Source organism: Ruditapes philippinarum, unplaced genomic scaffold (assembly GCF_026571515.1).
Source record: "Ruditapes philippinarum isolate M1 unplaced genomic scaffold, ASM2657151v2 ctg447_1_1_1_1, whole genome shotgun sequence".
Classification (NCBI taxonomy): Eukaryota; Metazoa; Mollusca; class Bivalvia; order Venerida; family Veneridae; genus Ruditapes; species Ruditapes philippinarum.
Window position 1 is genome coordinate 145868 of NW_026857480.1, and position 27807 is coordinate 173674.

At 33.6% G+C, this 27807-nt stretch overlaps 1 protein-coding gene across 1 annotated transcript in view; it reads left to right on the forward strand.

Moving 5' to 3' along the window:
- Positions 1 to 27444, forward strand: part of LOC132749876 (uncharacterized) — a 32757-nt gene extending 5313 nt beyond the window's left edge. The window contains exons 2-23 of the mRNA XM_060739789.1: positions 1631 to 3613; positions 3996 to 4032; positions 4757 to 4804; positions 6917 to 7638; positions 9648 to 9923; positions 10435 to 10628; positions 11434 to 11549; positions 11841 to 11907; positions 14905 to 14987; positions 15647 to 15753; positions 16249 to 16371; positions 16978 to 17184; positions 17746 to 17861; positions 18492 to 18530; positions 20228 to 20291; positions 20589 to 20695; positions 21411 to 21633; positions 22261 to 22376; positions 23039 to 23125; positions 23785 to 23863; positions 24765 to 24940; positions 25589 to 27444. Coding sequence (XP_060595772.1) covers positions 1631 to 3613; positions 3996 to 4032; positions 4757 to 4804; positions 6917 to 7638; positions 9648 to 9923; positions 10435 to 10628; positions 11434 to 11549; positions 11841 to 11907; positions 14905 to 14987; positions 15647 to 15753; positions 16249 to 16371; positions 16978 to 17184; positions 17746 to 17861; positions 18492 to 18530; positions 20228 to 20291; positions 20589 to 20695; positions 21411 to 21633; positions 22261 to 22376; positions 23039 to 23125; positions 23785 to 23863; positions 24765 to 24940; positions 25589 to 25745 — 5127 coding nt within the window. The 3' untranslated portion in view covers positions 25746 to 27444. The remainder of the gene's footprint in view (positions 1 to 1630; positions 3614 to 3995; positions 4033 to 4756; positions 4805 to 6916; positions 7639 to 9647; positions 9924 to 10434; positions 10629 to 11433; positions 11550 to 11840; positions 11908 to 14904; positions 14988 to 15646; positions 15754 to 16248; positions 16372 to 16977; positions 17185 to 17745; positions 17862 to 18491; positions 18531 to 20227; positions 20292 to 20588; positions 20696 to 21410; positions 21634 to 22260; positions 22377 to 23038; positions 23126 to 23784; positions 23864 to 24764; positions 24941 to 25588) is intronic.
- Positions 27445 to 27807: the final 363 nt, after the last annotated feature.

Genomic DNA, 27807 nt, shown 5'->3' on the forward strand with positions numbered 1-27807 from the left:
CTATAAAAGTTACATAAATAATGCTTATGTGGAAATAAAATAACAATATGAAAAACCTTCACATGGACAAGAAATAAAATTATTTAATTGAAACATTTATCATATTAGTATATAAAAGAATTTGACAATTCACCTTAATCTATATCAGCTCTTTAAGTTGAGTTTTTAGTGTTTTGTCAGTTATATAGAATAATATTATTATATACATTTGTATAGAATATTGACCCTCAAAATGACTGTCACTTTCAGCAAGGGAGGAAAATATTATAGATATTGGAAACTAACAATTTATATGTATTTATAGAGATGATAAAAGTCTAAAGATATAAAAATAAACATCTTTTAACGACTTTCGAACATAGATATTTTTTAAAATATTGCAAGTTGTGTTCAGGAAATTACTAAGAATAAGTTAAAATGGTCAAGATTTTGATAAACTAAAAATAATGTTAATGCTGCAAAGGAGATGGTATTATATGATGCTTTTTGTATGATGCCTACATGTATATGAAATGCTTTAAAAAAAAACATAACGTAACTTTTGAAACTCCTCAAATGAAAATTGAATGAGGAGATTATTTTGTATTAAATGCTTTCTATATCAGTGTTTTTTTCCCAATTTTCAAAACAACCTGTGGCTTTCTGAAGGGGAAAATATAGCACAATAAATAAGAATACGGGGAAACCTAAAATCAAATTCCAACAACTGAAAATGAAATTTACCCACACATTTTATGAAAAAAATTTAATTTCAAATTTTATTTAACATGCATGGTACATAGCAGAGGCTATCTATAGGGACAAATTGCTGTCTTCTAGCTGATTTAAGTCAGATGGTTCTGGTAAGGAATAGCACAAGGCATTTTTATGTAAAATATACCTATTTTGGACTAGGGCAATAGCCTTGATTCGGCTGTAAAATACAGTGAAAAAAGTCACTGTATATTAACTACATTTATATCATTGTGTTAAAGTTAAAATAACAAGGGCTACTTGATTGTGGATATCATAAAATTTGTTAAAACATAGATACATTATCTTTTCCAAACCAGGATGTTAAACTAGATACACATTTACATGTAGTAAACACTTTATCTATATGACTCTGTTGACAGTAATTGTTTTAAGCAGGGGTTTATAAGAGTCAGGCTAAAATAGATTAATTTATAGTCAGTCACATGTTGTATGATCATGAAACAGTGTGGAAATTATGTTTGGTAATACATATTACAATGCAACCTCTGTCCTTGGTAGATATGAGGTGTTTGGTTGCTGCTGAGGAACGTTAAAACTTAAATCTATTTTTGCTCAACAGAGATTGTACATTATAAAAAATAGATATAAATAAAGTATAAAGCAAAGTAGGAATTTTATAGACTAAAAATAGTAATTAAAAACGTAAGTAGCAATTATTTGTATATTATATCTTCTTACGTTAGTAATAGTGTTACTAAGATATATATGACAAAGAGGGAGGACCCTAGTTCATATTGTTCAATGAAATGTTAAGTTATAAATTTTTGAGGAAATTAATGGTTGGAGAAGGAAGTATTTTGAAAACAAAGGCTTAGCTGATATTTAACATGTTGATATAAATGATATAAACTATTGTTTTTGTTTTTTTTCACAGAAGGAAGACATAGGTGGGGCTGTAGCTGAAGAGTTGAAACAGGATTTGAATTCAATAAAAGACCAGTCTGTAGGTCTGAAAGAAAATATTGGAACTAGTCTAGAAAAAGACCAGGATGTAAGAGAGACTGAAAGTAGGAAAACAATTGATGGTTTCCCATGTGATATTATCTGTAATGGTGTAAAGGAAGGAGAAACTCTTGTGAATGGCACTATTGAGAAGACTGATGAAGGGAAATTTAATTCTGAAGTGGAAAATACAGATAATGGCATTGTGAATGATTCTAAGGAAGTTGAAATTTCAGAGGACAAAGTGCCAGAGACAAATGGGGAGGTGAAAACTGAAGAGAAAGTTGTTGCCATTAACTCACCCTCTGAAAAGGATGAAGTAAAAAGTTCAGTATTAGCAAATTCTATTAAAGAACCTGATAAAATTGAGAATAACACTGAAAGTGTTTTCTTGGAACAAAAGTCAGAAGAGCAAAGTGCTAACGAGGATTCTACAGTGAATAATGAAGAAGGTAAGGTAGATTCTAATCCTGTTGAACTCTCAAATTTAAGTAGTAACAATGAAATAAAGGAAGAGGTTAGTAATACATTGTCAGTGGATCTAGATACTCCAGAGAATGATATAAGTATTCCTGTAAGTGAAGTAAATTATAATAAAGATGAACATGATGATAAAAGTAAAATTGAAACTAATGTAAATAATGAAAATGCACCTGAAAGCACTGTAGATAATGTGGAAACAGCAAAAGACTCTCCTGACATTGAAGTGACACCAAATCTAGATATCACAGATGTTAAAGAAAAGCAACCAGAAGAACTTACTAAAATTACAGGTGAAGTAACAGAACATAGCAATAGCTCAGGTCCCCCATCTTTAGTAAAAGAAATAAACAGCGATGATAATTCTATGTTAAGTAATTCTGTTAGTGTTACAAGCGATAATGTTGGCGTTGAAGAGTCTATGGATGTTGATGATAAACAATTAAGTGAAAATAGTGAATCTGAACATACATCTGTCGCCGAAGAAAAAGAAATGAAACCAATGGAAGTAGAAAAAGTGAACTTAGAATTGGAGATTAAACCAGTTAAAAAGAACGTTGTGAATGAAGGAAGTGATAGTCTAAAAGAAAAAAATACAACAAGTCCAGAAAAAGTTTCTGTAACTAAAACTGATACAAATTCTATAATTCAGTCGACAACAATGTCAAAGGGTCAAAAACTTGATCAATTATTGTCGAAAATCACAACAAAAGCTGAAACAGACAGTCAAAAAACACCACCACCTCAAAAACATGCTAAAGCTAGAAAATCCTGTGTAAATTCCGCTAACAACGCTTTAAATAAACCCAGTATTCCTTCATCAATTACATCTCTCACTTTTAATGTCAAAGAACTAGAGAAGAAAGGTGTTCTAGATATGCCAAAACCCTCAAAGAGGAAAGCTTTTGAGCCTATCAAAATCCCAACTCCTGAAAAAGATAAAATCTCATCATCACCCCCCAAAAAGGGGTCCCCTGTTCGATCGCCATTAAAGTCCCCGATTAAATCTCCAAGTAAAACAGAAAATCCATTTTTTAAGAAACAAAAACTTATTCGAAGGAAAAAGAAAAAGGCATACAAATTGCCAGGTGAAAAAGTATGGAAACGCACTAAAAGTAAAAAGTCAGAAGAAAGACAACTCGCCAAAGACAGTGAAATTGAAATGCATAGTTCTGAGCAGAAAGTTACTCAAAGGGGTGCAAGCATGCCAGTGAGTTCAACTCCAAACAAAGTGCCGAATAAAACTAGTGATCATTCAGTAGAAAGTACAAAATCACCTCCTCAGAGGAATGCTCTAGACATGTTAACAATGAATTCTAGGAAGTCATTTAGTTCGGCCAGTTCAGGAGGCAGCATGAAAAAGGCGAGAAAAACTGTACGTCATGGTATAGATCCAGCCACACATAGAACACTGGATTCATTCTTGAAGTCCAAGGTTTGTACTTGTTACTTCAGCTTTTATTATATAAAGTCCTGTTTTAAAAATGTGTTAAGTAGTATTATCAGATTTAATATCTTCCTTGTTAATTTTACAGTTATAGGACATCATGTATACTCAGGTGTAAGATTGACACATATATGCTCAACTTTTAAATTTTTCAGTTTAGTCATGATAGTTTTATTATAGCTACACATCTGACCGGTCCATAGGCAACTCACATGAAGTTGACCTGTAGGGAGATCGTTAAAAAGTGCGGCAAACCAAATTTTGCATTTTCCTTGACCGGAGGTGAACACTCGGCTGCAAGGCATTTTCTGCAGTTACCAAAAAGGTGGAGGTATACTAATTAAATAATATAATTGCTTGTATTTTGCAGATTCAAGATGTGGCCGACAGGACTGTTGGTGCAGAAAGTAAGTTGTATATATTATGATAGTAAAAAAAGTTAAATCTGATACATAATACATATATAAAAATACCAATATATTATTGACCAGCTAATAGTAAGAAGAATGGTCTACTGGCCTGACTGGCTATGAACCGTTTGGTGAGCATGTTAATTGGATGGATATTAGAAAAATTATAAGCTAGAAAAGCAAGACATCTTAATTTTTTTTACGGACAAAGTACATCAGTATGAAGTGTTGAGACTTGTGTCCTTTCAATTAAACAATTAAAAATGCATGTAAAGGCAAGTTTATAAGTGTGACAATTGTAATTCACTTGCCATTTTCAATTTTGTCAAGTGTTGAAACACTTTAATTTTTAAAATGGAGAATAGTAAAGTACCTATCCTTATTTGTTCATTTTGTCTGACTGCTTTTAATAGCTCAATAGGGAGAGCATCACTCAGATTTTAATCTAGACGTCGCCTGGCTGGTTTGATCCGTGGGCAAGAAGAAATTTTTCTGACAATTTATCTCAGACTGGTCATTTGTCTGTCACCTCATGTTGGAGGAGTAGTCAGTCACTTGCAGAGGAATTGGTAATTACTGGTTAATTGCTCAGTTGAACCGACTGTGAAGATGTGTTCAAAAATGTCCTGAAATCTGCGTGAAATCAAGACAAGCAAACATGACGCTAGCTTGTGGTATGTATGGGGATATGATGCTAGTATATCTCTGTGTTATTTTGCAGGAACTTCAGATGGATCTAATGGCGAGCCCAGAAAGAGAAAAGCTGTTGGTAAGTATTTCAGAAAACATGGATAAAATACTCTAAAATTTGTCATTTATTACAATATTTACCAAAATTTGGAGAAAAAAATTCTTAAAAATTGTGGTTGATGCAATTTGAAAGGATTTCCATGTGTTTTGATAGGCTTAACCCACATGTCTGCAGTTTTGATATGCTTAACCCACATGTCTGCAGTTTTGATAGGCTTAACCCACATGTCTGCATAATTTCATATATATGGATTACATTTATGATGATAAGTAAATTCTGAGGAAATGGATAGTTAATCTACCCAAATCTTGTACTGACCAAACACATTTTAGTCTGGGATTGGTATGAAATTGATTCTTCTTTTAATCTAGAATTTAAGGGGTCATTAAGACCCTCTACATAATAATTTAGGGGTCATTTGAAATTATAATTGGCCACATGCGGCTTGCCAAACATTGAGAAATACAGCAAGTTAATGTGTAATCAAACATTTTTCTGGGTTCATGCTGTACTTGAAAATGGTTACTTTCACTTTGCATTCTAGGATGATTTTAGAAGGAAATGCCACCAAATTTTGGCAAAAAATGTTAATAAAAAGTTATTAAAATCTCTTATTTAAAGTGTAAAATAGATTGTTTATGCCAAATTATTTATGCCGATAATGTTCACACTCCACTGCTCTTCTTGAGTGAACTGACAATTTACTTACCTACATTGTATTAATTATACCCCCGCACAACAAAGTTGTAAGGGGGTATACTGGAATCAGCTTGTCCGTCCGTCCGGCCGTCCGTCGGTTTTTTCTTGTCCGCCCAATAACTTAAGATTCCTTTGACCCTTAGTCTTCATATTAGTTATATTAGGTTAGTCATGATTAGTAGATGACCCTATTGATTTTGAGGTCACTAGGTCTAAGGTCAAGGTCACAGGGGCCTTGACTTCAAAAAGCTTGTCCGCCCAATAACTTAAGATTCCTTTGACCTACAGTCTTCATATTTGGCATGGAGGTTAGTCATGATTAGTAGATTACCCCTAATGATTTTGAGGTCACCAGGTCAAAGGTCAAGGTCACAGGGGCCTTGACTTCAAAAAGCTTGTCCGCCAAATAACTTAAGATTCCTTTACTCCCACAGTCTTCATATTTGGCATGGAGGTCAGTCAGAATTAGTAAATTACTTCTTTTGATTTTGAGGTCGCCAGGTCAAAGGTTAAGGTCACAGGGGCTTTGACTTAAAAAAAAGCTTGTCTTCCCAATAACTGAAGATTCCTTTGACCCACAGTCTTCATATTTGGCACGGAGGTTAGTCATAATTAGTAGATGACCCCTATTGACTTTGAGGTCACCAGGTCAAAGGTCAAGGTCACAGGGGCCTTGACTTCAAAAAGCTTGTCCGCCCAATATCTTAAGATCCTTTGACCCACAGTCTTCATATTTGGAATGGAGGTTAGTCATAATTAGTAGATGACCCCTATTGATTTGAGGTCACCAGGTCAAAGGTCACAGGGACTTTGACTTCAAAAAGTTTCTCTGCCCAATAACTTTAGATTCCTTTGACCCACAGTCTTCATATTTGGCATGGATGTTGATCATGATTAGTAGAAGACCCCTTTTGATTTTGAGGTCACTGGATCAAAGGTCAAGGTCATAGGGACTTTGACTTCAAAAAGTTTGTCCACCCATTAACTTAAGATTCCTTTGACCCACAGTCTTCATATTTGGCATGGATGTTGAGCATGACTATAAGGTGACCCCTATTGATTTTGAGGTCACTGGGTCAAAGGTCAAGGTCACAGGGACCTTAACAAAAAAAGCTTTTCTTCTCAATTGCTAAAGAATGTCCTGTCCGCAATGTATTGATTTTGACATTTTCACATTTGAAGCATGTAGAATACATAACTTAGCAATGCACTGGCTTAGTAACCTCAGATTTGGCAGGGAGGTTGTCCTTGAGCTCTAAATGGCCACTGTTGATTCTGACAAAGTGGTATGCGGGGGTATTCACGCCATGATAGTGGCAGTTCTAGTTTTTATGGCTATCTGGGCATTTATTTTATAATACATGGTGGCTGTAAGAAAATTTTCTCCCACGGGTGACAGTTAATTTGTTTTTATAATAATTTCTTTTTCAGACCAAGTTAAATCAAAAACGAATACTGAAACTGATTATAGTCTGGCCAGTCCGGAAGAAAAAAAACGTAGAATGGAATTATCCCCAACTCAGCAGCATGTGATTGCATTGATGCCAACAGGTAGTCCACCACTGAGCATGCCCACGGCAGGACATCCCATAATTCCTGCATCAGGAACAGGAAGTCAGTTATTCCTGTCACCAGGTGCAACTAGTGGTTCACAGACAATAATACCAAATGGTACCCTATTTCAGATATTCAATAATCAAAGCATTGCCTCGTCACAAACTGCTCAATTTGTAGCTATTGCTCAATCACAAGGGGGACATCCAATGGTTACAGCTGCATCGCCTCCAAAATCCACAAATCTCCTTCAACCCAAAGGTGTACCCTTGCTATTTACACCTATGCCATATTCAACAGTTGTGGCAAATGGGACAGGTTGCCAGCCGGTATTTTCACATCCTGGTGTTTTTAATTCTGTGACATCTTCAGTGATGGGGAAACCAGTTCCAACTGGTTATCAATCAGCCGTCCAACAGCAGCATTCTGTACTTAAAAACACTCTTATCCAACCTAGAATGCAGTTACCAAATGGACAATATATAGATCTTAAACTGCCGAAAGATGTACCCAATGGAATGTACCCTGTTACTCCTCCGAGGACACCGGAAGAGCAAAGGTCAGAAACTGGGTCACAAGACACTGGTGAGGAAATGGAGGTAAGTGAAATTTGTTTTTTTTTTCCACTATATAACTGAATATAAATAATTTTTCCTTCCATTTCTTAGGGAATACTCCCAATTTTACTACTTCGGGAAAAATTAGTTTCCAACAAAGACAAATTGTTACTTTTGAGTACAGTGGAGCCTTGCTAATCCGAACCCTTCTAATCCGGAATCCTTTCTTATCCGAACGAAGTGTCCGGTCCCGATTTTATTCGTTCTATTTTCAATAGTAAAAAACCTTTCGGATCCGGAACCTGTCTACTCCGAATACCGGACGATTTTTTCAACTTTTGTTCTTATTTTACTCTAAAATTTACCTCTCGGATCCGAACAGATTTTGCCAAATGTCACACCTTAATTCAAAATAACAAATAATCGCACATCTTGCAGATGTAAACACACCAAACTGATAAGTGTTATTTCGCTTGATTAATGGGTGAAACGTATGATCTGCGAAGGTGTGAAAATTACACTTAGCTTGCCTTGATATCTTCTATAATTGCTTAATTGATTGTTTTTCGTCATCTTCTATAAATATTTTGATATAATGCAATAGAAATATCTTTTAATCCTTTGTATGGGATTCAATGATACGTGATTAAGTAATGAAAATTAATGGAAACTGTCAGTGAATTCGGATAGTCGCTGAATCGGATAAGAGTAAACAACAATTAACAAATGCTGGTAAGAATATCTAATCATGTCTCGGCCTCCTGTTTAACATCGTAGGTTAACTTAGCCTTGAGGACATAATATTTTTGCTTATTTATTTATTTTTATTTCTTTATTTTTGTATTGACATATATTAAAATGAACAATAAGAGACTGCAAAAATAAAATATCTAAATTGCTATTTCAGATGCATTCCCGTTTTCTTTCCTTAAACTATTTTGCAAAATAACATGAAAAAAAAAAACATGTAAAAAACCTTCTAATTCGGAAACCCTTCTAATCCGGAAACCTTTCTAATCCGAACTTTTCTTCTGGTCCGGACGAGTTCGGATTAGACAGGTTCCACTGTAATACATGTATATGTCATCTAATGCTTGGCTAATGTGGGGTTTTCCCCATCTAAATTGGGGTACAAATAAACATTTACAGTTACAGCTTCATGGTGCATTACCATTTACAATAGCAATCAACACTTTGATATGTTTACTGTTTCAAGTTTTAACTATAAAAGTATGTTTGTACCCCTGGTGCATTACCATTTACAATAGCGATCAACACTTTGATATGTTTACTGTTTCAAGTTTTAACTATAAAAGTATGTTTGTACCCCTGGTGCATTACCATTTACAATAGCAATCAACACTTTGATATGTTTACTGTTTCAAGTTTTAACTATAAAAGTATGTTTGTACCCCTGGTGCATTACCATTTACAATAGCAATCAACACTTTGATATGTTTACTGTTTCAAGTTTTAACTATAAAAGTATGTTTGTACCCCTGATTTAGATGGAAAAAAAACACATTTGCCAAAATCCAGAATATCACTATTATTTACATTGTTTGGGCAAAACAGAATTTGTGGCACTTGGAAATTTGTTCCTTTTTTATCCTAATAGAAAGCTGGGCTAAAACAACTGCAAAGTTATCTATTTTTTTGCTCAGTTGGAATGCCTTATTTATGTTGATAAATATAATTAAACTATTTTCTCATACAATATATTTGATGACTTTACGGGAAAAATTAGTTAAGTTACTTGTAACATACTGAAAGGTAACTGCATCATGAATATTGGGTTTCAAAGTATAATGGACATTCTCAACCAATTTTTCACATTTTTCTCAAAGGTTTTCATAATATCTTGTAAAATTGATTTTTAGCACTATAAATTTTTCCGCAGTATGATAGTGATTGCTGAATGCGAAAGTTTGGAAGTGATTTAATAACTTTTATATTGTGACACTATTTTCAAATATTGCAGTAAAACCTTATAGGGGTTAATCTTTTGTTATTTTTTTGTTTTTGACAATTTGTTTTGTTGCTGTTATTAGGCTGTACTTGGCTCTGTCACACCAGAGAAAGACGTTATTCCGCTGTGTACGTGTAAAATAAGTGGGGCCAGTTTTCAAAAGATGACCACTATAGTAACGTTCTGTCAAGCTCTAGACTCTGTAGACGGTAAGGTGCTTGGTTGTTGTAATAAAGTCACAAACCCGCAGTTGGTACGTCCTGCGGTGAAGATACCATTCCTCGCATTATGTGATAGTCACCGGAAGAGGTTGAGGGCACATCAGTGCTGTCCGGGTTGCGGCCACTTTTGTACTCAGGTTTGTCAGACTTTTCATAATAAGTTAAGATTAATTTTCACCAGGAAAATAATAATAAATTTGCTGATACAGAATCTCTTGGCTCATAACAATGGCATTAGATCCTGTTGATGATGTTGTTGATGTTCATTTTTGCTTATGTTTATAAGTAGATGGTTCCACTAAAATGCCTGAAATATTGTGCAGATAAACTGTTTCGGTTTCCCTCCAATAGTTAAAGGAAAAAAAAAAACAACAAAAAACTCCATATGACCTGTATAATGTCTTTATAGTACTTTAGTTGGTCACTTGCAGGAAAAATTTATTATTCCTGGTAAGTTATCCAGAAAAGTCAGTCTGGTGGACCTTCCGCCAAGATAAAACCAAAATGTGTTTAAAATGGCATTTAAATCAAACAGGCAAAGTATAAACTCTCCCTAAAAGAAAGATATAAGAGGTTACACAGTAATATGTATGTTAGTAATAGTGAATCCCTGTATATTGAAGCTGTTTTCTTTTTCTTGAATAACAGGGCAAGTTTTTACAATGTAAGAAGGAAGGGAGCAGTTTTGTACATAATTTCCATGAACAATGTCAGGTGACCAAGGATGGTAAGAATTACTGTCCTCACTGTGGGGAAACATCCAACCAGTATGAGGTATATCTTAGTATGCAGGAAAGCAAACAGTCAGTTGTCAAGGAAATGAAACCATCAAACAGAGCACAGTACGTGTTGTTTTATGTTTATTTATGTGTAATATTTGAGCCACGTCACGATAAAACCAACATAGTACATTTGCGACCAGCATGGATCCAGACCAGCCTGCACATCCGCGCAGTCTGATCAGGATCCATGCTGTTTGCTTACAAGCCCTATTACAAGTAGATAACTGATAGCGAACAGCATGGATCCTGATCAGACTGCATGGATGTGCAGGCTGGTCTGTATCCATGCTGGTCGCAAACGCGCTATGTTGGTTTTGTTGTGATGCGGCTCATTTTTGTTTGACTTGGAAGTTAAGAGGTAATGATGAAAAATTTGTTTGAAGGCTTACTATGCTAAATATCTGACAGGACTTGCCCAGTTTTTCATTCTGGACAAAACAGTTTATAATTCATAATTTGAAGATTAGTCAAAATCATCTTACATGTTTCAGCGCCATATGACCTATATTGTGTTGGTGCCCCGTTAAATCAAACAAACACAAAATCGACTTTGGAATTTTATTGTATTAGTTTAAGGGATTTCTATGTCCAAATTAAGCATTTCAGCAGTCATCAGTCAGTATAGAAGTAGTCAAGACTGAACTAAAATGCTGACGAACCTGGTAATAAACTGGTGACATGGTGTTGTTAATGTTTCTTTAGCTCAAAAAGCTATTTCTTAACAGTATAATCAACTGACAGTATAGTTGGGCCAAACTGCACTTGATTCTAGAAGAAATTGGTATAACTGTTGTATAAGAAGTCATTAGGATTATAGCTGAAACTGAAAGGTTGAAGAAATGTACATACATATGATTGATTTCAGAGTAAAGGCTCGTATAGGTGTGGTAGATCATAAAAGTACAAGTGGAGGGGAGGAACCAACAGAGGATCCAGTAGTCACACATACCCTAGAGAAAACAAAGAAAGTTATATCCACAGGTAATGTGTTAATTTATATTTTGCCAATGGTTAATACATACAGTTATTCATTAAGTTTGTTAGGTAGATTTATCTCTGAGATATGATCAATAAATGTGTTAAAATCAGCAAAAAACAACAACAAAAACCCCAAAACAACAAAAACAAAACATGAAAAACGAACAAGCATGCAGAACCTGTGGCATTAAAATTTCTTCTTTATTATTGTTTTTAAAATTTTTAATTTTCCCTATGAAATTATTGTTTAATGTTTACACTTTTGCTATAACATTATGTTAACTTATTCTGTAGCTGATGTTCCACTTGGACCTGATAGGTATTCCCTAGAAAGAGTGTTATCTAGTCTTGAACATGAAAGGTAAGAGTTACCTTAAATATTATCTTTCTTGGCATCACCAAGGTTTATTTTAAAAAAGAAACTCCTTTCATAATGGAAAATATTAATTGTTAAATGATATGATATTTTTAAATTGCTTTGAGAAGAGAAACTTTAGATTTATAAACAATTGACTTAAAGGAGTATGAATTAACCCATAGCCTCTCTATGGTGTCTGAATCTTCACATTCGAACAGGTCGGGCCAGCAGCATATCCATGGCATCTGATCATGGTCTGCACTGTTCACTAGTTAGTCAGCACATATTAAAATTTTTCCTTCAGATGAATAAGACCATTTGAGTCGGGTCACGACAAAACCAACATAATGGGTTTGCGACCAGCATGGCTCCAGACCAGCCTGCGCATGTGCGCACTCTGATCAGGATCTATGCTGTTCGCCATCAGTTTCGCTACTTGTTATAGGGTTTGTAAGTGAACAGCATGGATCCTGATCAGACTGCGCGGATGTGCAGGCTGGTCTGGATCCATGCTGGTCGCAAACGCATTACGTTGGTTTTGTCGTGACGCGGCTCATTTAAGGTGTTTAGTGTGGCCAGGGTTAATTACTTTTCTGACACTGCAGGCTGTCCAGCGTCCCTAAAATTCCTAAAAAATCCTAATTTTTTTCAGTTTGGCTAAAATTCCTAAAAAAATGAAAAATTCAAAGGGAATTCCTAAAAATGCCCTATTTTTTCACTTAAATTCCTATTTTTTTATCCTTTGTGATAAACATATCCAGAAACAACCATGTTTCAATCACAACCTAAATTCAAACGCAGTCAGTGGAGTTGATATCATGTCTGACTAAATTGCATAAGTCACATGTTGCATATACTTCAATTCCTGCAGAAATGCCATACTTGATGTCAGATGTTATCAGAAAAATAATAAGAAACTGTTTGTTTTAAATGGAACAATGAAAATTGTACCACTTTGACTATATCAAAATAGTCACTTGTTTAAAATTGTGATAAAAATTTTCCAAGGAAGTCATATTTTTATTGGCTACAGAGTTTTACCATTTACCTCAGTCTTAGGTGTATTTAAAGCAACTATTTACACAAATCACCACTAAATTTCACCAGACTTTATGCAGGGGTCCTTATTAATAACGTCTTAATTTGTAATCAAGTTATTTTCAAGTGATGACTGTAGAACAGATCTTATGTAAGTGATACCAGCTGGCAGATCTAGACAAGTTTCCATATTTGCTACCGTAATTATAAAATGGGTAAGGTAAACTGGCAGTAATGATTGAATGCTTTAACCATTTTGCTACCCAATTAGCATACTAAGAAGTGACACCTTCAGCTGCCATTTTTGTACACATTAACATGTATTGAACATATGTTATATACATGTAGTGTAAGTTTTTTTAAAATCTGGAAAAAAAACTGTTGAAAGTCATTGAAAAAACTGACACTGTTGTGAAATTTTCTACAATTTTTAGTAGCCTGATTTATCTTGAACAATGAAATTTTCTACAATTTTTTAGTAGCCTGATTTATCTTGAACAATGAAATTTTCTACAATTTTTAGTAGCCTGATTTATCTTGAACAAATTCTTCATAGGTGTATATCCTGCTGTTTGAATTTAAGTTTAAATATGCCTGGGAATGACTCTAGTGGGTCATATCATTTTTTTTTTTTTAAGAAAGATCAAGACTTGTTTTAAATGTACCAAATAAGAAATGCATTTATTGCTAAAATAAATTTAAAGCATAACTTCCTCTTCCATTTATTATGGGCTTATTATATCTTTACTTGATTAATTGTCAGATGTTATCAGAAAAATATAAGAAACTGTTAGTTTTAAATGGAACAATGAAAATTGTACCACTTTGACTATATCAAAATAGTCACCTGTTTAAAATTGTGATAAAAAGTTTCCAAGGAAGTTGCATTTTTATTGGCTAATCATAGCTTAACTAATTGAATATTGGTTGTTCCTGGATTCTTATAACTTTGAAAATGTTTTCATTCTAGTTATGTTTTAATGTAGTTTTTCAGCTCTTTTTAAAGGCAGTTAACCAGTGAATCAATTTATTCACTGGTGACTATGGAACACTGGTAACACCTTTGCTATAACCAAACTAGAGCATTATTTGTGAGTTACTTTTGTGTCAAATATGCAAAATTGAGCCCATATCATGGTCTTTTGAGGCCATAATTTAGTATAAAATTCCAAATTTGAGCCCTAAAATTTCTTTCATTTACCCTAAAATTCCTAAATTTTAGCCCTAAAATTTCTTAAAAATTGCCCTAAAATTTGCCCTAATTTTTTGTCAGAAGGTGCTGGACAGCCTGGACACTGTTGTTGTTGTTTACAAGTTATTTCTTGTAAGCTAATCATTTCTTGTAAGCTAATCAATCAAAATAAAGTTGATGATTCTACTTAGCCACTGGTGTCCGAGATTTTCCTCCACCAGTAATGTTGTAACCTTGCCATATGACCTGACCTACACAAATCTAATCAAAAAAGGAAAACGAGTACATGCAAATAATACAAGAAATAAACAAATTCATTATTGTGTTATGAACTCTCCCCGTTTGTATGTGCAGTATGAATCATTGTGAAAAATGAGACACTGGCAGCGACTCTGTCTTAAAACTTTCGACCTGCTGAATTTGTATAATGTATGTGCCCTGCTTTGAATTATGAACAGGCCATTTTAAGTTTAAGGGATTTTAATATCACATTACAAAAACTTGAGCTACCATCAATAAAGATTCTGGCTCTCTCTGGGTGGCAAAGGTTAATTACAGCAGGTTAAGGGTTAAGATATTGTTACAACCAGACCTGTCCCATGTTACAAGAAAGTACAATTTTTCAATTATCATGATAAAATATATGTTAGGAAAAGAATACAGTTGTAGAGTATTTGAAAATCATATGATATTTAGCTCGATACTTTGTCTTTGCTATAAATTGTGGACACAATTTTAAAAACAATTCTGGACCGATTTTTTTTTTGCAGGCCGAAGAAGTACCGGCATTTACCCAAATGTTTATATACACCGGCCTACGACAATGATTTGGAAAGGGTTGTTTATATGCTAGGTATTATTTGTTGTACAATAATTTCAAGATCAGATCAGTTGATAGATTTCATGTTACCAAGCTTATGCTCTGTTTTTAAAGAGTAGTACATCACTCCTATATGTGCTTTGATAACATTAAAATTGAACGGTAAGTTTAGTTGGTAAATTATATTTTTGACCAATTTCTTCCCAGATTTTGTTCTTTATAATAATTAAAAAGGTTGCTAAAAGAAAAGCAAATTGCTTTTAACAAAAAAAAAATCATTGCCATTCCTTTTGATGTAATGATAATTTAATCTCCTGTATGTAAATGTATTTTGATAAATTATTATCCAGAGATTTAGCAGAACTTGAGATAAGATTTACATGTATTTTTAAGTTAGTCTGCTCTATTATGGTCTTTACTGAAAGTACAAAATCTATAACATTAAGTTGAATTTATAATTTTGCTTGGACAGAAAGTAAATAACCTGAAAAATAAGACAGATTAATAGGTCTGCCATCTTTGAAAATTTGTGCTTTTGTTGCAATCTTTGGCAGATTCCAGAAATTCTTAACAGAATTCTGACTATAGTTATGAGAATGCTTTGTTGAGATTAAATGAGGTGCTTTTCTTTATTCCTGACCTTATTACTAAGATAATTCTTTGTTTTACAAAACAATATGATGTTTTTACAGAGGATGGCTTTGATCCAAATGAATTATTTGAAGATCTTGAGGGTCAGAGTGCTCTACATGCAGCCGCAGCAGTGGGCAGTCTTAGTATAGTGCATGTTCTTATACAGGTAAATATGTACCTTACTTGCTAATTGTATCATGTGAAAATTAGATAAAGTGTAAGAAATGAACATACAAAGTTTGTTCAGTGTTTTGTGTGAAGATTGCAGACTTAGAATCCAAGAGTGATAAGGTCCTCCATGGTCGAGTGGTAAAGATTGCAGACTTCAAACTGTTTGGCCCTCACCACTGTGAGTTCAAATCCTGCTAGGGTCTGTTGATCTTTTATGTGAGAAAGCTATTCTGCTAGCTTAGAGATGGTCAGTGGTTCTACTCGGGTACCTGCTCGAGCCTAAAATATTGCACTGAGGGGCTCCTGAGGTCTTCCTCCACTTATTCTTGTACCTGGTAGATATGTGGTATTTTTAACTTACCGATATTGCATAAAAGGAATTTAAAAAAAAAAAAACCCTGATAAGTTTGCCTTTCCTGCTCAAAGAAAAAGTAATTCATTTGGGAGGCTTAATATGCCTATAACATTATGTAATATTGATCACAATTAGGCTGGGGCATCACCTCATCACCAAGATAGGTCATTGAAGACACCACTAATGTTTGCAGCCGAGAACAACCATGCCGATGTAGTGCACTATCTCATCAAGGCAAATGCTATCATAGATGCTAAGGTAAGCAATGCTAAACAACCATATATATGATTTTATCATTTACCCTCATGCTAAATAACTTAAATGAACCTGTCCACATTTCAATCTGGACAGAACCATTAATTATTTTTAGGGGAATTTCAACATATTTAATGACTGACTATCTAACATTGCAAGACTATAATCAGATCTACCAGCTGATTATGTTCAGCAGTTGTGTGGCATTGGCATTATATCTGTTGCCACTACCAGGCAAAGGAAGATCCAAATCACACTCATGTCCATTTTTCTTGAGCCATATATAGCTAAATAATCTTAATCAGAATTAAAGCTCCAGATAGCGTGCGTATAAGCATACTTGACCCTTACACCACCCTGCTAATAATCTTAATTAGAATGTTCCTGCTGAGATTTGTTTGCTCTGGATGAGTAGGTAGAATGGTTGCCACCTGCTGGCTTAGAGCTCAGCACCTTAAGGCTTAGAGCAAAATGGCATGGTTTTGCCACCAGTACAGCCTTTACTGTTTTACAGACTGACACTGGCTAGCTTAATTCCTTCATTTTGATTTAAGTAGATTACCTCTTCTCTTGCTTTCTTGTAATTCTTTCGTGGAATCAATTTTTCAGGCTGACGATGGAATGACAGCACTACATTTTGCAGCGAAGGCGGGTCATGTGAATATAATTAATATGTTACTCAACACGGACCGCCTCAACATTGATACAACAGATGATGGTGGATGGACGCCTCTGATCTGGGCAGCAGAACATATGGAGGTTGAAGCTGTTAAACTCTTACTGAAGAGGAAGGCAGATCCTAACTTGAGAGATAGTGTAAGTTATGTTGTAATTATAGACGTTTCTTTCATAAAAATTATAATATTTGGTTTGTTATCTCAATTTATAACAGTAAATTGAATCCAGGAAATCTTAAGAGTCAATATTTGACAGGGAAGATGGCTTGAATTATATCTTGTTTCTGTGGCTGATGCCAATTTAAGTAGGATAGATAACTAAAAGAAATTTCTTAAATCCAAAATATTTTGTTATTGAATATATTATTTATATCTGAATTATATGGGCTTTATAAAAATGTGAATGATTAGCACCTGTTTGAAATTCAAAACCAAAAGTTTCAAAGTTTTATTCAAGATATATCCAAGAATGCATATTTTCTATGTAAAAACATGAGACAGAGAAGAAAATGTGATTCTCATTGACAGAGACCCTGATTCCATGTTCATGAAAATAAAAAAAATAAAAAAATGATCTTTAGATATTAAGGTAGGGGTCAGGTGGGGGGGGGGGGGGAACACACAGTATTTTATTTTAGGCAGAATAAAAAAAGTCTAGACGACTGTTAACAACAGTGATGAGTTGTATTTATAATTGTAGGAAGAGAACACAACGATGCATTGGGCAGCATTTTCTGGCAGTGTGACTATAGCGGAACTTCTACTATCAGCAGGCTGTGATCTGGATAGTTTAAACATGCATGGTGATAGACCACTGTAAGTAAACACATCACAAAGGTTCACTTGCATTGGTGCGAGATTTCAGGCATATGTCTGAAGCTCGGGTTTCCATCATATTTTACAATTAGATTATGTAGGAAAATGATTTTCAATTACAATTTTCAGGTTTTTCCAAATTTTCAACTTGCACCCATGTACTTGGTATTTTTAAGGTGCTCCTGGCCTTCAGCAATGGGAAAAGATTTCATAATTCATTTTATAGATGTATTTTAAAAAAAAAATTGTATTTTAATATTTCTTTTAATAGATTTTCTCGTGTTAAGTAATTACAAACTAGGCTTAATTTCAGCTCACTTTTTGAAGAAATAGATAAGCTATTGTTATAACCCACATGGTGGCAGTGTCACCCTTAACTTGTGGTCAAAATTTTAGAATTTAAGAAATGTCACTTTAACAACACTTGTACCTTGTTATGGATGATGGTGTCTGGAATCGAGGTTATTGTTATGTCTTGACTTATCTTACATATAATATTGAATATTTTCAGATTATAAATGATTGAGAAATATTTTGAATGTGTTTAAAAAAATGATAATGTCAAGAGTTATATAGAAGAATTGCTTTCTCAGTTTCTGTGTTAAGTTATGATTGTCACTTTTATTACAGGCATATAGCAGCAAGACAAGACCATTATGAATGTGTAGTGTAAGTATTAATTCTTTCCCTAATAGTTTCGTTAAGAGCTATTAAGGATTGTTCCCGTTCATTGAAATAGATTCATTGTTTTGGTTACCTATAATTGTCAAGCTCATGTTTAAGCTGTTACAAATACATTGCTTATAAAAATACCTTTGTAAATTACCAATGTTTGGCTAGTGCCTATAAAAGCCAGAATATGCCATGTTAGTGCAGTTTGACCAAACTATACTGGTCAGTGGTCACTTCTCAATTTTATTATCTGTTGATGAAATTCTTTAACCTTAACCATGTTATATAATTAATTGACCTGTCCATCTTTCAATCTGGACAAAAACAATTGATCAGTTTTGGGGAAAATTTTAAAGTATGTAATGAATAAATAGCAAACATTACAGACCATGATTACAGGGCTCGACATTAACGGTTGTCCGACTGCCCGGGACAACCAAAAGTTTGGTCAGGGCAAGTGAATTTCAAAAGAACTTGTCCGACAGGGCAAGTGAAAAAATTCCTATATTATGACCAATAATCCTTGCAAAATACAATTTCAATCTTAATTAGACTTAATTATAACGGATCACATTTGTGGAGACGATAAATAACGAACCTCACAGCAGGGGCAATTGTACATGTACACAGACTATTCGGTTGTCTGATGAATATGTCAAAACTTTATTAGCATTATTAATTATGTCAACACCTCTTCTTATTAAAGGTGTTCAAACCCTGTTGAAGTTCAAATCACAACATTGAACTTGTAGTTTAATTTAGCCGTCTAAACATTTGCTGATTTCTGGCTGTTTATTTTTTTGCCGTTAAAATCTAAAATTTATCGTATATCCTCAAAGAAAAAACGTTTCTCCTGTAGATAATTGTGAAAATAATAACAATTCATCTGCAAATGTGATACAGAGACATATCCACAAGGAAAAAAGATGTAAATTTAGAAACAAAATCTGTAAATGAAATTGTCACATATTTTCGCGACTTAAGATGTGGTAAACACAAAAAAAACCCACAAAGTTTCTGTCCACAACTTTATAAAAATTCTTTTATGAAGAAAATACTATATTTATTTGATTTTTATATATCAAATGCACAAAACTTGGATTTTTTGTCAGAATAACCATGTTTTTTTTTTACTGTTTTTTTCTTCAAAAATACATATAAATTACTGAAAACATTTTAAAATCTTATTTAGCCCCTTTTAACCTTCCTTCTATTTCCAACCAATTTTAGTGAAAATATGAGTATGATTTTGTCACAAAATGTCTTAATTTCTTAAATTAGCCTGTACGGCTTATATCGAAACCCGTGCATGATCAGAGAATAAATAAACCCCATTTTCAAAGATTGCAAACACTTTTTTCTCAAAACTTACTAATAAATGTAGGGTCGTTTTCAACACTTTACCGGTTTAGGTCAGGGCAAGCAAGCTTTGGGTCAGGGAAAGTACTTGCCCAAAAGGACAACCAAATAAAAACGTTAATGTCAAGGCCTTGATTAGACAATAAGAATGTGCCGACTGATATTTGTGTGCACTGGTTGCATGGGTAGCTTCAGTCGCCAGCAGCAGGTTTAGGGTTTATCTGTAAATAGTTTCTCAAAGCATGGAAATTCATATTAGGCAGATTCATCTTAGTTAAAGTGGTTAAGCTTATTGTTGTAGTTTTAAAACGTTTTGAACGTTTTTATTATTACAGATTATTCCTAGCTAGAGGCGCTGATGTGGAAGCTAAAAATAACAAAGGAGAAACTCCATTAGAGGTGATACATTATATAGTTTCTCTAGAGTTTTAATGTATGTTAAATATTACAGAATTTATCTCTGAAAAGTAGCTTTCAGTCAAAATTGAAGGTTTATTATGAATTCTTTTTAGTCTACTCCATTTGGTAGAAAGTAAAAAAAAAGAGAAAAAGCATATCTGTAAGCCTGTTAGTAGTTTCCCTATTAATATGGGAAAGTCTGTCATAAATATTTGTATTGTATGGGACAAGATAAGATAAATTTTAGAACTGCTGTGTATATCTATAAAAAACAAGTTTATTTTTGTGATATTTCAGTGTTGTATAGAGCAGACTACAGCCGTCTATCTGGCTCTGAAAGTAAACAAACAGCTGAAAAGTTTTGGTGCCAAACATATGGGGAAACCTGATAAATTGATTCATAGGTAAAATGCATGTGAAGTCATGAATGAATTATTGAAGGAAACAATATTTAACCCTCAAAACAGTAAATGTCTGATTTGGATTTGTCTATCTTTCATTCTGGTAAAATCATTTCATCATATTTAGGCAATATTTCAAAATATATACCGACTGAATTTGGAACAGTGAAGACCCTGATCAGACAGCACAAATTAATTGGAATTTTAAGAGTAATATCAGGTGATCTGTGATTATGGAAGCTGTCTGAATTACATTTCACTGCTAGTTATTTGATTTCCAAAACTGGCAATATCCATCAGTTACGTTGTGCTATATAATCTAAAAGAGGTTATCCTTGACTAGTAATGCTGGAAATTTACAACATAACCTGAATAATGTTGTTAATTTAAAAACTGGCCATTTTAAGATAAAAGTCGGTTTATTTTGTACATTTTATAAATCCAGGTAACTTTGGAAATGTTTTTATGTTCTTGACGCCTTCATCCACCTGAAATTGTGGCTTAAATAATTTGTTTGATTAATAAAATTAATGAATTACTTCCTATTTGGTCACAGTTTCAGGACATGTCAACCAAATTGTTAATCAATAAGAACAGGTTGATAAATAAAAGTAAAGTAGAAATATAAAGGATGTTAAATTGTGGTTTGATTCCTCATTAACAGTGTTCATGTCGGATTTTATAAAAATATGCATAAAAACAAGTTATAATTTTACAGAGACTTATCAAAGGGTCGTGAAAACATTCCAATACCCTGTGTGAATGGTGTGGACGATGAGGGCGAGCCGAAAGATTATCTCTACGTTGTTGACAATATAGAGACGACGTGCCTTAACATAAATCGTGTAATCGGCAGTCTGCAGACATGCCAGTGTAAGGATGATTGTTCATCTATATACTGCGCTTGTGGCAAGAATAGTGTACGATGTTGGTATGATAAGGTGAGTGATGACCATCTATCTAGTTATGTTTTCAGTATCAGTGCTGTCAATATAACATGCTTTTTCTGTTGTTTTTTTTGTCCCCATTTAGTAAAGATTTGCCCTTTTCTCTCCTGCTGTCCATCTGTGTGACTGTGGAATATCCTATGAACAATTTGATACACTTTTGATATCGGTATATTTTTGGTATATATGTTTTTGTAAACAGAATTCAGGCCTTTCTGAGTGTTATTTATCTACAAATAACTATAATGATATTTGATTCACATTTGTGTAATGAAGATGATGTCAAGCTGGCATAATACTTAGATGCCTAGTTTCTATAAAAGATAAGATATGAATGGGCAACTTGGGTTTTCTTCCTGAAGTTCAAGAGCAGAAATGTTGCCTTAAGAGTGCTGGTGTTACCTTACCGTGCCTCACTCTACCAACAAGAAGCCTTTCAAAAAATAATCTATAAATGGTCATTGTATTTGCTTACATGTAAATTATATACACCATGCATTTGTATGACGCTTTTTGTAATGGTAACATTTTACTTATATTTGCCTTTCCAGTAAAAAGGTTTAAGACTTATTTCTAAGAACTGTGCAGTTAAATATATTCTTGTAATGTCTTTATTTACAGTATAACAGACTTATACCGGAGTTCAACATGCTTGAACCACCATTGATATTTGAGTGCAATAGAGCGTGCGAGTGTTGGACCACATGTAACAATAGGGTTGTTCAAAATGGGGTCATGTAAGTTAATTTTATTACATTTAATTTGCCGTATAGAATTTGCTTCAGTCTTAATCTACTGAATTTGTGTAATGTATTTAGCCTGTTCTTAATGTGGAACAGTCTATTTGAATAATAAGGAATTTCAATATCCAAATACAAAAGTTTAGCTACCAACAGTATAGAGCCTGGTCAAAATTCACAGATGTGCAGGTTAGCTTAGTTCTAAACTGGTGCCCTTCAAGTTGCGGCAGTAATGACAGATTGGCTATATCATTAAAGTTACACGTTTAGCAGCTGTCAGTAAATGGTTTACAAAGTATTTCATTAATTGGTGGTCTAGTAGATATTCTATTAATTCTATTGTAATGTTAATTTTGAAAATATATTGTGCTCTACATTATCAATAGGTGAAATTTTCTTTAGATGAAGTTGAATTGCCTTGATTTAAAGACATTTCTGAAGCCGTATTAGATTACTGTTAGTGTTTTAAGGTAAATATACATTCACTTAGTGCAGTAATGGGTTAAGTCCTTCTAATTTTAATAGGAATTAACCAGTTATTGCACTAAGGTGATGATACATATTTTTTCAGTCATACAATAATTTGAAGCATTGTTGTCACATACAAAAAAAAACCCACTAAGTTTTTAGTGATCATGTTGAATTATTGTTGTTTTCAGGTCCCGTCTACAAGTGTTTAAGACTGTAGGGAGAGGATGGGGATGTAAGACACTGGTAGATATAGCCAGAGGAACATTTATATGCGAGTAAGTCTGTTAACATACATGTATATTCACTGGTCATTTCTTGTTGAAGTTAACTGTTCCTAACTTAATTTGTATATTAGAAAACTGTGCTAAATTTGTATGATAGACGTGACTTGCTTTAAGTTTGGAACTGTCCATTTAGATAGAAACTACAAAAATTAAGGAGTCAGCAGTATATATTCTGGTCGTAATGAAGAGATAATTGTTCCATACTTGTGGCAAAAAGTATGCTTTTATGGCCATTAGCTGTCTTAAGGGTAAACCTGTTTGGTAAAGTAAGTCTAAACTAGCTCTTCATTGTATATTATAAATATAGTGCCAACATTATGAAATAGTTTTCATTTATTATATATGAAGACAAGAAAACTTTAAAGATTGCTAGAGGTTTCAACATCAAAATGGTATGAGGAAATTAACAGTTTTCAATCTGATAAGAATGCACAGCTATGCATGGCTCATGCAAATTGTTCTATATTCTCCACTGCAATATTTACACCTATTTTCCCTTCCATTATACAATTTCTCCTTTTCATGGGTGTAAAGTGAAAAAATGCACACACACAAGAATCTACCTATTGTGACAGCCAAATATAGCTTCATACCCTTCAATTATTTTGATAGTGTATAGTGTTTTACATATATTTGTGTTTTATTGCCAGGTATATAGGAGAGCATATATCAGATTCCGAGGCAGATAGACGTGAAGATGATTCCTACTTGTTTGACCTGGATAATAAGGTTTGTGTAGATCCCCTTTACACTACAATAATACTCAGTAATTGGTTTAGATATATTTAAAGAGAAAAAAACTGGCTCTTAACCACTTGTTGAAATTTTACACAAGGACTCTAGAAAAGTTAGGTACATGTAAAGCAGAAAAGGCCTGGCCTGCATTTGTTGAGCCCTGGAAGTAAGCAAAAATATTCAAAGGGCAGATAACTCAAAAGTGTGATTGATGGTCCCTATTTTTCCCCACCTTAAATCATATTTTAGGGTTATGGCAAGTTCAAATAAATCCTGTCAGACAGTTTTTGTTTTGACTGTGGCTGTGAAAAACTAGCAAATATTCAACATGGCCCATTTGGCTTAATAGCCAGAGTTCAGATTTGTTATCCAAGAGTTTTGGTTTGATCCTTGGATGAGATGAAATTTCTTTGTGACAAAATTACTGATCTTTGACAGTAAGTTTTATGGTCATTTGAAGTGGAGGCATGGTCTTAAGGTTAACATGTCAGACTAGAAATTTTAGGGTTGTTGACTGCTTGGGTTTAAACTCTGTCAGGGGCAAGAAACTTTACATTCATGGCTTAGTACTGGTTGGCTGCAGGAACAGATTTGAGAGTGTTTCAATTAGCTTATAGCTTTCAACACAATCAAGCTAAAATAAATTTGTATAAACTAAACTAATGGTCATTTGGCACAACTATGTGAGTATTAGTCAGTTACATGCTTATGAATTAGTAATTACTGGTCAGTTATCCTTGGAAGCCAGTAAGATGGACCAATGGCTAAAATATGACCAAAACGGTGTTGAAATAGGCATAAATACAAAAAGAAACTAACCAATTTTAATACTCTGGTCTTTTTATACACTAGACATTTTTGAACTCTGTGTAATATATATACATATGTATTTCAGGATGGGGAAACATACTGTATAGATGCTAGGAGATTTGGTAATGTGGCTAGATTTATAAATCATCTATGTGAACCCAACTTGACCCCTGTTAAAGTGTTTGTGGACTCGCAGGATCTCCGTTTTCCAAGGATTTGTCTGTTTGCAAACAGGGATATAAAAGCACAGGAAGAACTAGGGTAAGTTCTGTAAAAAAAAAGCAGTTATAGACTTGTGGTAGTGGAATTTGAATTTATTGTATCAATCAGTTATTCAAGAAGGAATATGAAATTACAGTTAGTGGTACAAAACTGATGTCATTAAGTTGATACATTGTTTGTAAAAGAATATTTATTTTGTTATTTATAGATGTCAGCTTGGGTTATGGGTGGGGAAACATAGTAAGATTAAAATATTTTCCCCTGGTTATTATTGGTCATGGGCGAAGTGTTACAAATGATGTGCAGACTTGTCTACCAATATATACATGGCAAAGCTCTGTCTTCTATCTTATCACTTGTACAATCAGAGGCATTATACAAAAAGTAATATATTGAATTCACTTAAATTGTGGGCATACAATTTAATGATTGTGTCAAAAAGGACAAAAAGTAGGTTCTCAAATAAATAGGTTGTCAGTTTAATGCAAAAAAAAAAAAATGAAAATAATGTATTAAAAATAATGGTACAACAGACAAACTAAAATTTCATTGGATTTCATTTCATTAAGATATTCATGTTTTTTTTGATAAGTCAATCCACAAAAATCACGTAAATAAGTGCCTGAAAAATTATAAGATTTTGCAGTACATCATATGCATAACGCAGTATATCATACTATATTTCAGGTTTGACTATGGAGAGAAGTTTTGGATAATTAAATGGAAGCAATTTACATGTACATGTGGCTCACTTAAATGCCGCTATTCCAGTGACACTATACAGAAAACATTAGAGGAGTATAGGCAACGACATGAAATTGATGGCGAAGAAATGCAAGACTAAGTTTATAAATGTGTATGACACGTACTATGGCATTTTGTTTACCTTTATACCATGCTAAATTTATATAAAAGTCCAGTTGTGACGCTGACACAGTCCATTGGTATGTCTAGGGATTTTAGTTAAGAATAAACACACAAGAGAAACGAAAATGATGTAATAGTATAGAGTCTGGCCAGACTGCATGAATTTTTAGGGCTGGCCTGTAGATTTTAAGTCCCGCCTGTGGATTTTAAGTCCCGCCTGTGGATTCTAAGGCCAGCCTGTGGATTTTAAGGCCGGTCTGGTTCAATACTGGTGATATGGATGTGTCATTTACAACACTACCTACCATTAAACAGGTTAATGTAACTATAAGAAGCTGTTTCTTCATCCCTTTGATAAGTGTTCTCTTGTAAAACTTCTGAATTATTTTTTCTTTTTTTGCATCAGCAAAAAATGAAAATATAAATTTTTGTTATTATTTTGAAACGATAGATTGTGAACAATATTTTTAGTTCTTTTTACACATTAAAGTGTATAAAGCTATATAGCTTCTGTCTGTATTGACAAAAAAAATTGCTTGAATTTTGAAAAAGATGACCCCAGTTTGTAAATGTCCTTTAATGTCAAATGGTGCAGGCATGAAATCATTGCTAAATGGTTTAAACCCTACTTGAAAAAGCAGTGTAACAATTTGTTCTGGAATATTTTATAGTGTTTATATACAATATTAAGTTGTGTGCTCAATAACTGTAGACACTGTTTCCAGTATGGACTGTAAGATTATGGAAATAACAATATTTTAACATCAAGTTTATTAAAATATTCCTGTAGATATAGCTTTATAAGCGTCCTTGGCCGAGTGGTTAAGGTCGTTGACTTCAAACCACTTGCCCCTCACCGCTGTGGGTTCGAATCCCGACAGGGACTTTGGATTCTTTCATGTGAGGAAGCTATCCAGCTAGCTTACGGAATGTCGGTGTTTCTACTCACAGGCTGTCCAGCGTCCCTAAAATTCCTAAAAAATCCTAATTTTTTTCAGTTTGGCTAAAATTCCTAAAAAAATGAAAAATTCAAAGGGAATTCCTAAAAATGCCCTATTTTTTCACTTAAATTCCTATTTTTTTATCCTTTGTGATAAACATATCCAGAAACAACCATGTTTCAATCACAACCTAAATTCAAACGCAGTCAGTGGAGTTGATATCATGTCTGACTAAATTGCATAAGTCACATGTTGCATATACTTCAATTCCTGCAGAAATGCCATACTTGATGTCAGATGTTATCAGAAAAATAATAAGAAACTGTTTGTTTTAAATGGAACAATGAAAATTGTACCACTTTGACTATATCAAAATAGTCACTTGTTTAAAATTGTGATAAAATTTTTCCAAGGAAGTCATATTTTTATTGGCTACAGAGTTTTACCATTTACCTCAGTCTTAGGTGTATTTAAAGCAACTATTTACACAAATCACCACTAAATTTCACCAGACTTTATGCAGGGGTCCTTATTAATAACGTCTTAATTTGTAATCAAGTTATTTTCAAGTGATGACTGTAGAACAGATCTTATGTAAGTGATACCAGCTGGCAGATCTAGACAAGTTTCCATATTTGCTACCGTAATTATAAAATGGGTAAGGTAAACTGGCAGTAATGATTGAATGCTTTAACCATTTTGCTACCCAATTAGCATACTAAGAAGTGACACCTTCAGCTGCCATTTTTGTACACATTAACATGTATTGAACATATGTTATATACATGTAGTGTAAGTTTTTTTTAAAATCTGGAAAAAAAACTGTTGAAAATCATTGAAAAAACTGACACTGTTGTGAAATTTTCTACAATTTTTAGTAGCCTGATTTATCTTGAACAATGAAATTTTCTACAATTTTTTAGTAGCCTGATTTATCTTGAACAATGAAATTTTCTACAATTTTTAGTAGCCTGATTTATCTTGAACAAATTCTTCATAGGTGTATATCCTGCTGTTTGAATTTAAGTTTAAATATGCCTGGGAATGACTCTAGTGGGTCATATCATTTTTTTTTTTTTTAAGAAAGATCAAGACTTG